We start from the raw sequence: 17,776 nt of genomic DNA, 5'->3' as shown, positions 1-17,776 counted from the left end.
TAACTGAGGCCCAGTGACTTGTCCACAGTCATACAAGTTAGGAACTGAGGCCAAGAGAGATGACTTGCCCACAGCAAGACACACTCAATCCCAAGTACGTCCAAAGCCTCGCTTCTCAAGAATCCTAAAACTCAGGGCTCCATCTGACTCTCAGGACAACTCCCTTCTGTGCCAGTTCTCGCCTCCACCCAGCCAGGATGAGGGAATGCAAACTAATTTAAGTTTGAACCTAAGCAAAACCTAATTATAGCACCGATCTATAAAAGTCATGCAATGCATTCCAGAGCCAAATATAAACTGTTTTTGGATGAAAGACAGCCTAGAGGAGTGGAAAGAGTTCTGGCTTCTAGCTCCACTTCTCTTATTAATTCACTATATGACCTTGGGCAAATAATAGAATTTTAGGACTAGAAGGGGTTAGGTGTTTTCTAAGAACAACCTTTTACTTCAACATTAAAAAAATAAAACCCAAATCAGTGTTCATATACTTGTCTCATTCCATCTTGGGCTTCCATTTCTTCCTTCTGGAAAATGAGAGAGTTGGACTAAATATCCCTTAGGTCCCTTCCAGTTCTGAAATGGGATGTCCTATGTTGGTACACTCCTCTTTGTGCAGACCGCAGTGGTAAAAACCCAGATTTGCACAAAAGGTAAAGTGGTGAAGATTAGAAATTTGACAGAGATTGTTGTTTTTTTCTGGATAAGACTCATCACTGAAGTATCGAAAGGAAAACACAAAGTTTCCCAGATGTTTTATAAAATTAGGACTAAAATTAGGCTAAGTGGGACAGTGAGTGGAATGGCAGTGTCCACGTATGAGGCTTGGAGTCAAGGAAACCCAGTCTTCCAGAGTTCAAATCTGGCCTCAGGCACTAACTAGCTGGGTGACCTTGGACAAGTCACTTAATCCTGTTAATCATCTGTCAAATGAGCTAGAGAAGGAAATGGCAAAGCACTCCAGTATCTTTGCCAAGAAAATCCCTGAAAAGGTCACAAAGAGCTAGATACAACTAAAAAACTATTCCATCCCTCTGAGATTAAATGGGTTCAGAACCAAAACTTGTGTGTCTTTGCACAAGTTATTGCCTCACAGTTTTCTAATTTGTGAAATGAGAGAGTAAGGCAAGATAACTTTTAAGATCTCTTTAAGTCTTATGTTCCTATAGGTCCTAACTCTTTGACCCCCGATATTAAATGGAAACTGTAATAGCCAAAGTCCTTTCTATGTGGATTTGGTGAGATGAGAGGCCCTTTTCAACATTTTTTACATGATCATTCCAGATTTTATTAGGACTATTATTACTGGGGAGCAAATGCTTTGGTTGGCCTGTGAATTAGGAGACAGGGAGTCTATTTCCCAAAGTTTTAATTTCATGACATAAGTCTGTCTCTGAGCCTAAGATTGATATTTGTAAAATAATATGTACTTATCCACACCCTCCCAAAGGTTGTCTGGAGATCAAATTTTAATAGGTAAACAGGAAACTTAGCTGGAAAAAATTTTTTAGAGCTGAAAGGAACCTTAGAAATTATCCATCCAACCCCTTAATTTTAAAAGTAAGAAAAAAGAGGCCTTGCTTTCCTAATTGGTGACTCTCCCCAGGACTACCACTTTAGGAAGGACGTCAGACACACTTCCCTTCACCCTTGCCTGGACTCGGTCTTTGGATTTCTCCTTTTCCTAGCCTGCCACCTCTAGGGAATCCTTGTCCTGAGACCCCATTTGCCTTATTAGTGAATCCTTTCCTAAGACTGCCATTTTGGAGAGCCCTCGTCATGCTTCATCTTATTCTCAGTGACGCTTTTCCTCCTCAGCTATTTCCCTAGTTTCTTTCTCTACTCATCTCCTGCTTTCCAGCTCTCCAAATGCTTTGTTCTTTCCTCAAAAGCTTGTAAGCTCTTTTGAAGGCAAAGACTATCTTTTGCCTCTTTTGGTATCTTATTTGGTAGCTTAATAAATATTGATTGAGTGATAGATGGAATATTGAACAGAGGGAGCTGGACTAAAATGCCTCCAAGTTCCCTTCTAGATCCAAATCTTTAGTCTAAGTTGCCTTTTATCTCTGACATCCTATAAGCCTGAAACGTCCCTGAAAATTTCAGGAAATCAAGCCATTTTCTGCAGGATAATTGATACTGCTTTCACTACCTACTTACCTTGGGATTGATCTTGATTGTGGCAATATCAGATTTCTTGTCAATGTCTTTGATCGTTGCCTCATAGGTGTCTCCACTCTGCAGCTGAACCTTCAACTGCTGTCGTCCAGAAATGGCATTGGTGCTTGACACTACGTGGGCATTGGTCACAATCAAGCCTGATTCTGAAATGATAAATCCGGATCCACTGGACAAGGGCACGTTTCGACCAAAGAGAGGATGCCTGTGGCAAAGCAAGCACAAACAGGAACCTTTGTGGGTTGCCCAGCAGTGGCTGGGATGCCATAGCCAAAGTTCTTCAACACATGGCATGTAAGCTCATAGATGGTCAGAGCTGGATGGGACCTTAAAACATAGTACATGGAAAGCTAGAGTTGGACGGAACCTTAGAACATATAATGTGGAATTTCAGAGCTAGAGGAGGCTCTAGAACAGTGTATAAAATGTTAAATCTAGAAAGAACCCAGAGATTATCTGGGTTAATGGCACCATTCTTCAGATGAGAAAACTGAGGTGCAGAGGGAATAAATAACTTGCTCAGACACACAGGTATTAAATATCACATCTTTTTTCATAAATAACCCTTACCTTCTGTCTTGGACTTAATGCTAAGAATCAGTTCCAAGCAGAAGAGTGGTAAGGGCTAGGTAGTGGGGGTAAAGTGACTTGCCCAAGGACACACAGCTAAGAAGTGTCTGAGGTTGAATATCAAATCTCAAATTCAGCTCTTTTGATTCCAATTGTAGTGCTCTTTCTCATGGACCACAAAAATCAAGTCTTTTAGAAGCATTTATTAAACATCTAACATGTACCAGATTCTATGTTAAGTGCTGAAAAGACAAGACAACTAGCCCCTGCCTTCAAGGAGCTTACAAGCTAATGGGGGAGACAACATGCAAACACCCATGAATAAACAAGATATATAGAGAATAATTTGAAGATAATCTCAAAGGGAAGGCATTAGCTTTAAGTCCTTTTGAGAAATTTTTTTTTACTCAGGCATTCTATTTCATTAGAATGACTGATTAAAAGAACTAGGTTTCTTTAAGTTGTTGAGGAGAGGACCAAAGGGGGTTTGGGGAGCATGATGGGGGTCTTTAGGTATTTAAAAGACTACCAAATACAGTAGGAATGCTGATTGGCCCCCGAGGGAGGAATGGGTAGAAGTTACCGGACACCAATTTTGGCTCAGGATAAAGAAGTCATTCCCTAAGGTTCCAAGAGGTGTCCCCAAAGCATAACTATATGGGCTGTTCCTCTAGAGAGAAGATTCTTCCATCAGGTAGAGCAGGGGTCGGCAGCCTTTTTGGTCATGAGAGCCATAAATGCCACATTTTTTAAAATGTAATTTCGTGAGAGCCATACAGTGCTCACAGTGCCGCTCCTGTAACAGCGCCTGAAAAAAATTGACTTTATGGCTCCTGCAGAAAGAGCCATATCTGGCCCTCAAAAGAGCCAGATATGGCTCGAGAGCCATACATTGCTGACCCCTGAGGTAGAGGGCTAGACTAAAGGATGCCTAGGGTTCTTTGCAACTCTGGGATTCTACAATTCCAGCACCTTAACCTCTTCTCTCTCACCTACTTACAAGACCAAATAATTGGATTTTAGAGTTTGATGTGGTTGTTTAATAAGAGGGTAATTAAACTAAGTGGGACTCGGTCCTACAATGATTACGGAATAAGTGTTTACTTTCATGATATGAATTAATATGGTGGTGCCAAAAACATGCCACTTAGACCAAATGGAGCTGCCATATATCAAGTTAGATGCTTAGATCAGGAAAGATTATTTCTATGCAATGGGGATGTAACAGGTCTTGGTATTAAGTCCAGGTCCACAATTACTTTATTATGTGAACTCAGACAAATCTCATCATCTCTTAGTTTCTCCCTCTACTAAAAAAAAGGGGGTTGCTGGAGTCAGCTAGATGCCTCAGTGGATTTCGAGCCAGTCCTTTGAGATGGGAGGTACTGGGTTCAAATATGCCCTCAGAAACTTCCTCATTGTGTAGCAAGTCACCTCATCCTCATTGCCCAGCCCTTATCATTCTTCTGCTTTGCTGCTTTGCATAAATACACAGTATTGATTCTGAGGTGGAAGGGAAGGGTTTAAAATAAAAAGGGAGTTGCTAAAGACACTCAATTACCTATAGGACCTTACTTAATCTCCCCGGCTCTCAGTTTCCTCATCTGTAAAATTCAGATGTTGAACTAGATGACCTCTGAGGTACCTTGAAGCTTGAGAGCTGTACTCCTGCCAGCTGGCAGAAATTCTATGATTTTGCTTCTGATATTCTGGGTTCTGCTCTTCCCTTAGTAGTCTATGAGTCAGCACCAAACCTTTTACCTCTGTTGTCCTGTCTGTAACCTGTCAGCTCAGTAGCTTATCTGTCATTTTAAGCACCTGCAAATTTCTACTGATTATATTTGTTTTGTCTCACCTTTCAGACAGCAGACTCAAGAAGGGGGAGGACTGTATTTATCTGTCCATATATATCTCAGGCACCTATAGTAAATTCCATGAACTCTGTGAACATTCAATGAATGTTTGTTGGCTGACCATTCTATTTTGTTTACTAGATCATTTTCATCAGCATGATCCAGGCAAAAGGGCAATATCAGTTCATTTTGTCAGTGACCCAGTCAAAAGGACAGTATCTGAGAATAAGGAGACTTAGTGTCTACTCTGGGCTCTGAGTAACCCTGGGCAAGTACCTCCCAGTGCCTCCATTTCTTCATTTGTAAAATGAGTTAATAATATTGTCCTGATGGAATTATTTTAAGGTTACAATAAGATAATACATATGAAAATATTTCTAAAATGTAAAAGTGAATCATATTAACATCAGGTATTGTTATTGTTATTATTATTACTAGTGAGTTGGTTAACTCAATTTCTTTCTCTCTAAAATCTGCCCCACCTCACAGGGTTGTTGTGTGAAAGTCTTTTGTATAACTTTTGAGTGCATTTTGTCGTTGTTAATTTCATTGGTATAGTTAACTCCCAGTGAGGAAACTCTCTATTAGTCCAGACTGGCAACTTTTGGGCTACTTAAAGTCTTTTTCTGCCTTGTTCCTGAATACAAGTATATTTTCCAAATCCCTTTTATGTGCTGTCTTCCTCCATTATAATGCAAGTTTTTTTGAGGGAATCTTTGTTCTATTTGTCTGTAAAAGAAACCTGTCAAAGACTTCTAAAGTCTTTTGGTTCTTTGGGTACATGACCTATCACCCTTCTAGACTGGAATCTCTTCCAAAACAGATAAACTAAGTCGCTGAATTTCAGAGATGTGACTATTTAATAAAAGGGTCTTTGTAATCAAGGTTCTTTAGTCAGTAATTAAACTAAATGAGGCTCAGTCCCTTGATGATTAAAGAATTAGTTGTTTACCTTCTTGATGTAAATTAACTCTTTAGTGCCAAGAAAATGCCCCTAGTCCAAATGGAATAGCCATTTATTAAGTGAAACACTTGGGGGGGTGTAAAAGGTTCTTCTAAGCAACAGGATGTCATAAATCACTGCATCTTATAGTGTCTTATTTTTTTCATCATATCTTCCCTAGCACTGATCCCAGGATCTTGTACACTGTAAGGACTTAACTTTTTTGAATTAGAAAATGTTCTGCTAACTCATTGAACAGAGAAATGATGGGTTGTTCCTTCGACCTGTCTATCATTTGGTATTTGTTGATTAATGCCCTCTACCATCTGGCTTTACGCAACCTTTCCAGAGCTGTTATACATTAATCTCTTTTATCATATTCTACTGTTCAGTTGAATTTGATATCTTGCTGTTCTTCACCTGTGTCTTCCATCTTTCAGTCTCTGCCTTTGCACAGACTTCCTGTTAAGCTGGGAAAGAATTCCTTTCTCATCTCTTCCTCTTAGATCTAATTTCCTTCAAAGCTCAACTAAAATGCCACTTCCTACATGCCGCCTTTGGACCTGAACCCCCCCCCCCCCCAGCTGCTTGTGTCTCATCCCACCCGGACCTCATGTTTATCTTGAAAATATTTTGAATATGCTTATATATGTAGTGATCCATTCCATCTTCCCCCTCTCCCCCGCACATAGTAGGTTTATAAAAAATGTTTGCGGAATGACTGATTATCTCTATATGTAAGCTCCTAGTCCAAGAGATAGGGCAGACAAAAGTTCCTCAAGGAACTTAAGAGTCTCTTTAGGGGTTTGTGAACCATAAAAATTATAGTTCTTCCTAAAGCACTGATCTCCTTATGCTGTTCTTTTGCTCAAAACTTTCCATGACTACATATTATCTCTAGGATAGAATATAACTCCTCAGACCAGCATATAAGGACCCTCGTAAAATGGCTCCAATCTGTCTTTCTAACTTTATTTCATATTACTCATTTTCATGAGTTCTATTCTAGTCAACCAGCTGTTCCCTAAACTTGTCCTGTCTTCTCTTACTCCTTTCACATTCATACAGAAATGCTTTTACTCCTCAGAGGCAGAAATTCTGGAATCAGATAACTTGGGATTAGATCTTGCCTCCAACATTTACAACATATGTGACTTTGGGCAAGTCACTTAATTTTTCTGTGCCTCAGGTTCCTCATGTGTAAAATAAGTGACTTAGATTAGAAGACCTCTGAGGTCTCTTCCAGTTCTAAATTTATAATTTTCATCTCTACCTGTTGAAATTTTTTGTCTTCCTTTAAGACCCAGGTAATAAGCTCTATAAATTTTGTCCTGCCCCTCTCTTCCCATCTCAACTAAATGGGATTTATCCTTCTTTCTACTTTCATAGATCACTTTGTTTGGTTCTCTCTTCTGGGTCCCTTTTACACAAGTAGGGAATTCATGTATATGATCATTGTTTAGTTTTAGTCATGTCTTCCTGACACCATTTGGGTTAACTTGACAAAGATACAAAAGTGGTTTCCTATTTCCTTCTCCAGGTCATTTTACAAGTGAGGAAACTGAAGCAAATAGGGTTAAGGGGCTTGTCCAGGGTCACACAGCTGATAACTGTCTAAGGCCAGATTTGAACTCAAGAAGAGAAGTCTTCCTGATTCTAATTCTGGTACTCTCTCTTACTGCACTACCTAACTGCCCCTATTCACCTGCATACATCTACCAACAAACTATAAACTCTTCACACCAATAAACTCTTGAAAGGCAAGGGATAACTTTGCTTTTTGAAAAATGTCTTTATATTTCTCAAGCTTAGCAGAGACCCAGGCATATAATACATGCTTAGTAAAAAATTTAAACTCTAATCTTCTGTCTTAGAATCAATACTGAATATTGGTTCCAAAGCAGAAGAGTGCTAAGGGATAGGCAATAGGGGTTAAGTGACTTGCCCAGGGTCCCACAGCTAGGAACCCAGGACTTCCCATCTCCAGGCCTGGTTCTCTATCTATGGAGCTGCCCCTTAATAAATATTTATTGAAATGAATTGACTAAAATTAGGGATCTCTTGAACTGGAAGAGTGATTAGAAGTTGAGTTAACAGAGAGAGAACTAGAAAGAGCATCCAATTGTGAGAGGTCAGCATGAGCAAAAGTTTGAAAGCTAGAAGGAGGAGAATATAGGGACAAGAGGTGAAAGGAAGAGGAGAGGGGAGGAACATGGAAAGAATGGTCCTGATGGGGATGGAGAGTTTATGTTTAATTTCCATCAAAGGAATCATTGCCAAAGGAAACATAGAAAGTTGACAGGTAGACAAGGGTTGGGGTGGGGTGGGGAGGAAAAGTTGAGTGGCAAAAACCCAAGTAAGAATCACTTACCTCAGAAAAAGTTCAATGTGAACCACAGCAGGGGCAATCTTTTCCACGACATCTGCAATGAAGTTAAACTTGTACCTTGGGCTGGTGAACTGTTGGTGACCTATACTAGCAGAAAGAATTGGGCATGTTAACAAGAAGTTACAACTTACCTCATCTACCTAGAAAAAAAAATAGAGAGAGCTGGGAGAACTAAACTCTTACTGGTTTTGCTTCCATCAATTTTATCACTGTTGCGACAAAGACCTCTCTTTTGTGACTTCTCCGTAAGCAAAACAGATGTGCAAATCCAGGACTGCTAGACAGATCAGTCAGAGAGGAGAGTGACTATTGACTATTCCCTTTTTCAGATGACCTTTTTACTAGAAAAGAAGAATCACAAGCATTCCTGACTATTTTAGACTCCACTGGTAGGCTTAAAATTAATGAGTTAATTAAAAAAAAAAGGTTTGCACTGAATTTCCTGGAACATATGGACTTGGGTTCTGATTCTAGCTCAGTTCACTTACCACCTGTGTGACTATGGACAAGTTAGCCTCTTTGAGCCACATTTTAAACTCTTTAAAGTAAGAGGTTGTGACTCAGAGGTGCTTTTCAACCCTAAACCTAGCATCATTCTATGGCATCTATTACATAATAATAAATTATAATAACTGATATTTACACAGTAATTTTTAAGGATTATAAAGTGCCTTCCATATGTTATTACATTTGATCCTCATGATATCCCTGGGAGGTATGTATTATTATTATCATTATCATTATTATCATTATTATTATTATTATTATTATTTTCATTTTTGTAGAGAAAGGAAATTGAGGCAACTGGAGGCTGTGACTTTCCCAGGGTCACACAGTTAATAAGTGTCTAAGACAGAATTTGAATCCAGGTCTTTTTGATTCCAAGTCAGCACTTTATCCATTGGTATGACTTACCTGCCTTAAAAAGAGGTTTACTTGCATTATATGGCTATAAGTACTCTAGAAATGGTAGGTGTATTATGAGCCAACATGGAGTAGTAGACAGAGTAGGGCTTGGGTACTTGAAAGTACTCAAGTACTCAAGAGTACTTAAAAATAACTTTTTTGACAAGCCCTCACTTCTAAACCCATGGAACTCACTGTAAAAATTATCAGTAAATATCTGGATACTATGGATAAAACACTGACTCTGGAGTTCAAATCCTAACTCAGATGCTGTCTCTCCATGCTACCTTGGGTTCTTCTCTGAACCACCATGAACTTTACTTTCTTAATCTATAAAATGGGGGGGGGGGGGGTTAGACCATAAACATTTATTGTGTGCCAGGCTCTGTGCTAGGCTCTGGGTTTATAAAAAGAGACAAAAGACAATCCCTGCACTCGGAGTTTACAATCTAATGGAGGAGACAACATGCCAAAACATATGTACAAGTAAGCTATATGTAGAATAAATAGGAAATAACTATCAGAAGGAAGGCAATAGGATTAAGAAAAATCCCAGCTTCTTGGAGAAGGTGGGATTTTAGTTTGGACTTAAAAGAAGCCAGCGGAGTCAAGGGTCAGAGAAGAAGATGGAGAACATCCCAGTCAGGACAGTCAGAGAGAATGCTTGGAGTGGAGAGATGGAGTGTCTTGTTTGTGGAGCGTCCAGTGTCACTGGATTGACTTGAAGAAAATCATGGTGGTGGTTGAATTGGGGGATGGACTGGAGTGGAGAGAGAGGCTTGAGTCATGCTGACCCACCAGCAGCTATTTCAGTCTTCCAAGCAAGAGGTGATGAGAGCCCATACCGAAACAATGTCATTATCAGAGGGGGAAAGGAAGGGTATATTCCAGAGATGCTCAAGCCTGGGCATATGAATATGGGAGTGAGAGATTGTGAGGAATCTAGAATGACTCCTAGGTTATGAGCCTGAGGGACTGGGAGGATGATGCTGTTCTTTGCAGTAATAGAGTTGAATGGTAGGAGAAGGAGAAGATTTAGGGAGAACGATAATGAGTTCTGTTTTGAACATATCGAGTTTGAGATATGTGCTGGACATTGTCTGGGATGTCTGAAAGAGAGTTGGCAATGCAAGGTTGGAAGTCAGCAGAGAAACAGGAGCAAGAAAGGTAGACTTGAGAATCATTAGCATAGAGATGGTCATTTAATCCATGGGAGCTGATGTGGTCACCAAAGACCCTATGGAGAGATTTGATGGAGTTCACAAGAAGAAAATGACATCTTTATTTTCACTAATCTCTAACTGGAATTTAGCAATTCCTTCATTTACACAAGGTTGTTATTATTATGATGAGTTCATGCATAGACTTCATCGGAAGGTCAAAGGGGTTGACCATCCAAAAAAGATTTCAAAAAAAAAACACCTTGCGTAGATGGTTTCTGAGGTCCCTTCCAGCTCTAAACCAAAAATTCCATGATCCTACTATATACTGAGTATTAGGTCTTGGGGGAGATAAAGCAACTAGATGAGATGCAGGTTTCTGTTTTCAAGTAACTAACAGGGGTACTCCTATTATTCTAATATCCTGATTCAGAGATAAAATATAAACATATCTATAATAAGCAACATTACATGGCAAATGTTTTAGAGAAAAAGTAAAGTCTAAGGGTGTTGACTCGAGAAGGTTCAAGGGGATAAATGAAGTTAATTAAGTAGGTGGTATATAATTCAAATCAAATCTGGACTCTGGCATGGTTTCTTTTGGGAAGGCATATTTCAACTGAGGAAATGTTTATCTTGCTGTTAGGATAGTGGAAAGAATGTTGGACTTGGGGACAAGAGACCCAAGTTTGAATTCTGACTTTAATATGTACTAGCCATGCAACTCAGCCTCAGTTTCCTTATTTGCAAAATGGTAATGCTTTCCATTCTACCTGCCATCTGCAGTGGTCCTGATGAAAGCACTTTGTAAATCTTAAAGTGCAATGTTAAACATGAGTTATGACTAATGAGAAGCTTTTAATTTGCCTTGGCCCAGGTTTGCCAAGCAGTTCATGAACTCTGATGAAGCTTTTTGGAAGGATTGAATTTCACTCACAGTCAGCAAACAAGCCAAAGGCATTTAAGAAATGACTGGCTTTTCTCTTCTTTCTTCAATTACTTGCATGTGCCAGAATCTCCCACTTAGATGTGAGGGTATCGACTTAATTTGGAACAAACAAGGCTTGGTATTTGCCTTGAAAGGCTTCGATTTTGTAAAAAATACTCATAAACTAGTCCCACCAAAAGGAAAAAAAATAAAGCAAAAAACTTTATTGGAATTCAATCTACCAGCAAACTCCTGGCATAAAAGATGAAGCCAGGTGCTCACAATTAGCCTTGACAGTCAGCTGCAATGTAGGCAATCTCAGAGCTGGACAAGACCTCAGAAGTCATTTCATGATAAATGATTGAGTTTTAACCTATGTTTTGAGGTTCCTAGTTTGCTCAGCAGATAGAGGGTTAGGCCCAGAGTCAAGAAGACTTGAGTTCAAATTTCTCCTCAGAGTCCTATTCACTGTGTGACTCTGGGCAAGACTGTAACCATGTTTGCCTCAGTTTCCTCATATATCAAATGAGCTGGAGAAGGAAGTAACAAACTACTATGCCAAGAAAACTCCGTTGATAATATAGTACACAAGATCAGAAAGAGTCAGACACAACTGAAGAAGTAAACAACAACAAAAACTTGAGTTCTACTCATGGTTCTACCTCTTATTACCAGTGTTAACTAGGGCAAGGAACTTAACCATTCAGGGACTCAGATATTGGAATAGATAATTGTTCAATTCCAGTCCAGCTCTAAATCATTTGAATCTAGGATTCAGAAAAGAATCAACTCTCCCAACAACAAGAAGTCACATTGCCTCCATTTGACCAACTACAGTGATGGGGAACTTACTACCTCATTAGAAATTTCATAGTTGAGAAGTTCTTTATCTTAAGCTATGGTCTGCCTCTTGCAACTTATACTTCTTGCTCCTAACTCTGCCATCTGGAGCCAAGAAGAAAAGATTTAGTCCTCATTTAAACTTCAGATAGTGATCATGCCCTTCTCAAGTCATCTTGTCTCCAATTTAAGCATCCACAGGTCCTTAAACAGTTCTCTAATCTCCTCATCATCCTGTCTGTCAATGGCCCTCCCAAAGTATGGTACCCAGAATGGAACACACTATCCCAGATGAAAGCTGATGAGGGCAAAGCACTGTAGATCTACCTTTTCCTTTGTGACACAAGGAGAAAAGAACCATCTCTCTAATATGCCAACATTGTACTGAAGAACCTTTGTAACATGGAAAATGGCAGGGTAGAATTCCTGCAAGATACAGGGTCCCCTGGAATTCTGGGTGAGGCTTGACCCTGTATCTTGCAGGAATTCCACCCTGCCATTTTCCATGTTACACCTTCTTTCTCAGCAGGACAGTAATAATTTAACATTTATGTGGATCTTTGAATTTATGAAAGCATTTTAGATGCATTACTTCATTTAGGGCTCATGAAAGGGTAGATGCCACAGGAGTCTCTGAAAGTTTGTGTCTTACAGTCAGACAACCCATAAGTCTCTCAGGCAGAATCTGAAACTAAGTCCTCCAGACTCCAGGGTCATTCCATCCATGATACTATTCCTGGGGAAGCCAGTAGATGTCAGGAAGTTTAGAGAAAGGATAATGGCCTGAAATTCTACAGAGAATTCCAGCCCAGGAGATATGGGAAATTCTAATAAGGACAAACCAGATAGTGCACACTGGAGTGATTGTACTGATGATTTGAAACATTCATGGTGAATGCAGTATATTTGTTACTATTACTCCACAGGAGAAGAGGCTGTTTGGGGTTCCGTATAAGAGCTCCTGTTCTCCACTGATGTCAGCCAAGCCCTTGGGGGTTAATGGCAGGATAGATGAAGTTGATGACTTATGGAAGTGGGGTGACTTCCCCTAGGTTGCTCAGGTGGTTAATCTCAGACTCCCAGACCAGAGATTTCTGCACTGTCTCCCTTTCCACCCTATGTGCCTGGAGGCTAGGATTGCTGCCTCTCCACCAAGAGCCTCTGAGGTATCATTGTGGTCAGCCCAATAGGAGGCTCCATGTTGCCTCTTAACCCTGATGTAGTATCTTGTTTCCCAGATAAAGAGCTGGAGTCAAACCTCTGAGAGCAGTTTACATCAGAATCTCCCTGATTATAAGCCTCAAATCAAAGTCCCCTTGTACTGGGTCAGCCCTGGAGCACAGGTCGGCATCGGGTGGGTGGAGATAAATAAAGTGGCATGAGATGTAGTGATGCTTTAATAGCAGGAGGCTTTTTCTAGTCTCCACATTTAGCAGCCAGCAGGAGTAAATCTCTTTGATGGATTACTACAGAATAAACAGAGTGGGACAACTTGGCAGATTTAGAGTTTGCCACTTAGTTTTATGTCAGTCCAGGATTATTGAAATACACACTCACACACATATACACAGGAAATAAAACCTCTTGCTTACATAAGCTTCTAGTTTAAAGCAACGCCTAGCAAGTCCAGCTAATGATACTCCAGGGGACCTTCAGGGTGTAGCCGAAAAAAATATGTGGGAGCAAATTTTTTTCATTTGCATATCTCAAATAACTCCTAGGGAGGGATCCATCTGTCTGTGCCTGAATAGATTTATGCAATGAGCTCAGTTTACTAAAGTCCAAGTATCTGAGCCAAAGGCAGGCACCAGATACACTCCTGGGGGGCACATGGTTTAGGGAGAAACTCTGGAGTTAAATCCTGGCTCTCTTGCTTACTACCTGTACTATCTAGTGAGTGTGGACATGCCTCTTAACACCTCTCTGGGCTTCAGTTTTCTCCTCCAGAAGAGGAGAAGGTCAGACTAGATGTTCTCTGAACTTCTGGCCAACTCTCGACCCTAAGATACTCTGTGGTCTGGACCGTGACCACTCTACAGACAGAGAGTCTGGCCCATCCTGAGGTTAAGTGATGTTCCCTTCACTAAAGGGACTCTAGAGTCTGTGTAATGCCAGCTACCACACCTCCCTCTCTAGTTTTCCCCAGCTGATTCAACTGATGACTTCAAAGCCCCTTACCATTCTAGTGGCCTTCCATTCCACTGAATACACTCCAGGTTGTCAATAGCCTTCCAAAAATATGGTGTCCAGAATTAAACATGATGCTCCCAATATATGGTCTGGACAGGACAGAAGGCAGATAACAGAGGCTATCTCCTTCCCTATCCTGGCTACCATGGCTCTCTTAATTGCCCAAGTGTGGAATCTTTAAATCCACTGTCCCATTTGCCTTTAATTCTAATACTATCCCACTGTCCTTTAAAACCTTTAAAGGGTAAATGGACTATGACTACCAATTGGGAATGCTACAGAAGGGATTCCTACTCAGTACAGCTTGAACTAGAAGACCTTGGGAGTCAGTCAACTAATCAGCACGTATTAAGTACCTCCTGTTTGCCTGCCACTGTGTAGGGACTGGGAGTACAAATACAAAGAAGGAAACAATCTCTACTCTCAAAGAATTTACATTCTCTTGGGTTCCTCTCAGTTCTAAAATTCTGGAATCCTGGGAGGGACTTAGAGTGGTAGGGAAAGGAAAAGTCAGGGTTTTTAATATGCTTCCCATCTGCACAGATGAATCCTCCAGATGAGATGGAAGAAAAGAAATTCACATTCCCTCAAGCCAGGCTTCCTTCATTTACTACATTAGCCCAAAATGACATACATCTAAATACAAAAATGAAAACAACTCCCCCTGTGGGTTGCTCCTGTCCTCGGGCCAGTATTCTGAAGTCAGCTCTTAATTTCAATGGAATTCTCCAATAATCTCTTTTCTCTCCTCACAAAAATGATCCATAAATCCCAAAAAACTTTGATTCCCTAGAACAATGAAGGAAACCGTATTTGGGGGGGGGGTGTCCTCTTTTGGCTGGAGAGAGGCTAGGGGCCACACAGGTTAGGAATTTGTGGCTTAACCCCTTAGCTCAAAACAATCCTGTGTGACTGCTTTTTGGTAGGAGGGTTGGGGAGGGACTGAATTTGCATTCATTTGTAAGGAAAGCCAACTCCTATACCTTCACATAGTATAAAGGGAGTCAGAGTTTCCTGACCAGAAGGAGGAAAATATTTTCTTTGGCAGACACCATGACGTCCTTGAAATCAGTAGAGGTTTAGGAGGCAGTGTGGTGTAGTGCAAAAAGACCTGGATTTGGAATCAGGGGTCCTAGGTTTGAACCTTGATTCTGTTCCTTACCATCTGCATGACCTTACACGAATCACTTTTCTCTTTCTAGGGCAGTTTGTCAAATGAGAAGATTGAAGTACTCTTTGAGTAAGCTAGATGGTGAAAGGGATAGAGTGCTCTACCTGTAGTTGGGAAGATTTGGGTTCAAATTCAATCACATACTAGCTATGTGATGCTGGATATGCTACTTAAAGAAATTTGCCTCAGTTTCCTCAACTATGAAATGGGAATAATAAAAGCACCTACCTCCCAGGGTTGTTGTGAGGATCAAAGGAGATAACTCAAAGTGTTTTGCAAACTTTGTTAAAGTGGTCTCTAAATGCTAGGTAGTTATAATTCTTTCCAGCTTAAATCTCTAGAGTCTGTATGAATGGCTTCCCAATAGACAGAGAGTCTGGGCCATCCAGAGGTTAAGCGATGCCCCCTAAGAGACCCCTCTGAGAGGGACCACAATATCAGCCACCATTCCACTGTCTCAAAGTTCCCATTTCATTTTCCAAAATGGGTCCTTTGAAACCCTGACAATTACCCTTCAGTGGTTTTAAAATTATATCACGGAACAGGACCCTTAATGCCCTCCTTTCTTCTGCATCCTTACTGCCTCTTGCTGAATAGCATCACTCAGGGCCAAGAATAACCTCAGCAGCTTCTGTGTAATGGTTTCTGTGGGGTTTGACCAATGTCCCAAAGGTCTGAGCTGGAGTGGCAACAGCTAAAATTCAGCCCTATGTCACTGGTGTTGGGGATGGTGATTGAGAGAAAGGATTTAACTGAAAACTGCAGTCGCAGCTGAAAATCCCAGAGAACTCAGACGCTTGGGCAAATTGTCCTAGATTTTGACTTACGTCCCTTTCTAAAAAAAGGACAGGAGGCTCCTCCTCCTTTTTGAGTCATTATTGTACAGCCAGAATTGGTCCTCAACTTATTCTAAACAGGAGGCTGCAAGAGTATTGCAGAAAGAACTGTGGCTTTGGAGTCCAAGGATTTGGGTTCAAATGCTGGCTCTATTACTGTGTATCCTTGGAAAAAATCTTTTCCTCTCCCTGTACTTCAGTTTCTCCACCTATAAAATGAAGGGCTTGACCTTTATCAGAAACTCTCAACCTATGGTAAGAAAAAATTAGGTAAATTACTGTATTATTCTATTGAATTATTCCAAAAGTATAGTCATGTTAGTGAAAAAATTATGTTGATAAATATATTAAATTAATTTTAAATTAAAAATTTTCAATTTCAATTAAAAAATTAAATTAAAAAAATAACTTTGTTACTAAAAATGTTATGTACTAAATTATTTTCTTTATGAAAAATTAATATATTTTTATTTCTTATGTTTAATTATATTCCCCCAAACCACAATTTATTTCCTTTCATACTTAATAGGGAATATGGGAAGGTATGGGGAACAAAAATGTTGGAGACTCCTAGTTTTGATGATCTTAGGTAACTTTGCAATCCTGTGATACTCTAAAATGTCAGAGTAGCCTAGAACCCTAAAAGGAAGGGAGGAATTATTTCAATTCCCTACATAGCAGAGGTCAGCAGGGCATTGCTTCACTTACATTCCAAACCCTGAGTCAGTAGAAGTGATCCAATACTGAAAATGTAGATGAAAGGCTACTTATTTTTTCTTCTGAGAAGAGGGCAATGGTCAAGTCTTACCTCCTAAGTTCAAGAAATTGAAGCTCTTGAACAGTCTAGTTTTCCTCTTGTCTTCTGGGAATCTTTCCCTGACCAACTATTGGATTCCAAAATTGGAATAGGCCTAGAGATCTTCTAATCTAATCCCCCACCCTTGTTAAAAATATGAGGAAACCCAGGGAAGAGAGATTTGGTAAATAACTATGTTATCCTAGTAGATATTCCAAAAGTAATATTTTTAGTTTAAAAATTGTTTTGATAGAGCTAGTAAGAAGCACAGCCAGAATTTGAACCTACATTTTCAGATTTGATGTCTAATACTTTTTCTGCTATGCCACAATGACATCTCATTTACTTATATTCCACCTTGGTTCTATAGTATTTTCAGACTTATGGGCTTTCTACCAATGAAAAAAACCCTACTTTACATATTTAATATTATATATATGTATATAAAGAAGGATTTTGCTTTTTAACATTATGTTTTTTGTTTTAACAATATGTATAATGTTATTATTAGTGTATAATATTAATATGATAATATTAAATTTATAAAAATATGCATTTTTTGTTGTTCAACTGTTTTCAGTCATGTCCAACTCTTCATGAGTCCATATGGGGTTTTCTTGGCAAAGATACTAGAATAGCATGCCATTTCCTTCTCCAGTTTATTTTACAGAGGAGTGTTGTGTGGAGATGGAAAGCATGCTTTCCATCTCCACACAACAGGAGGAAACTGAGGCGAGCAGGGTTAAATGACTTGGCTAAGGTCGTACAGTCAATAAGTGTCTGAGACCAGATTTGGACTCAGGAAGATGAGTGTTTTTGACCTGGTACTCTATCCTCTGTGCCACCTAGTTGCCCCATAAATATATGTTATATGTGTGTTATATATCATATGATATATGTGTGGGGTATATATACATATACATATAGACCTATATATATATATACATATATACATTTAGGTTTTTCTATATTTATTGTGTGTGTGTGTATATATATATACATATATATATATATATATA

The 17,776-nt window shown here is 39.6% G+C and overlaps 1 protein-coding gene across 2 annotated transcripts in view; it reads right to left on the bottom strand.

Moving 5' to 3' along the window:
• The window catches only part of HTRA3 (HtrA serine peptidase 3), a 51,551-nt gene that overhangs the window by 20,500 nt on the left and 13,275 nt on the right, over nt 1-17,776 (bottom strand). For both annotated transcript variants that reach the window (XM_044680272.1, XM_044680271.1), the window contains exons 2-3: nt 7,913-8,012; nt 2,158-2,380 (exon numbers count right to left, since the gene is read on the bottom strand). In XM_044680272.1, coding sequence (XP_044536207.1) covers nt 2,158-2,380; nt 7,913-8,012 — 323 coding nt within the window. The remainder of the gene's footprint in view (nt 1-2,157; nt 2,381-7,912; nt 8,013-17,776) is intronic.

This window comes from Gracilinanus agilis, chromosome 6 (genome assembly GCF_016433145.1).
Source record: "Gracilinanus agilis isolate LMUSP501 chromosome 6, AgileGrace, whole genome shotgun sequence".
Lineage (NCBI taxonomy): Eukaryota > Metazoa > Chordata > Mammalia > Didelphimorphia > Didelphidae > Gracilinanus > Gracilinanus agilis.
The sequence above is the reverse complement of the archived record's forward strand: the minus strand, read 5'-3'. Positions and strand labels throughout refer to the sequence as shown.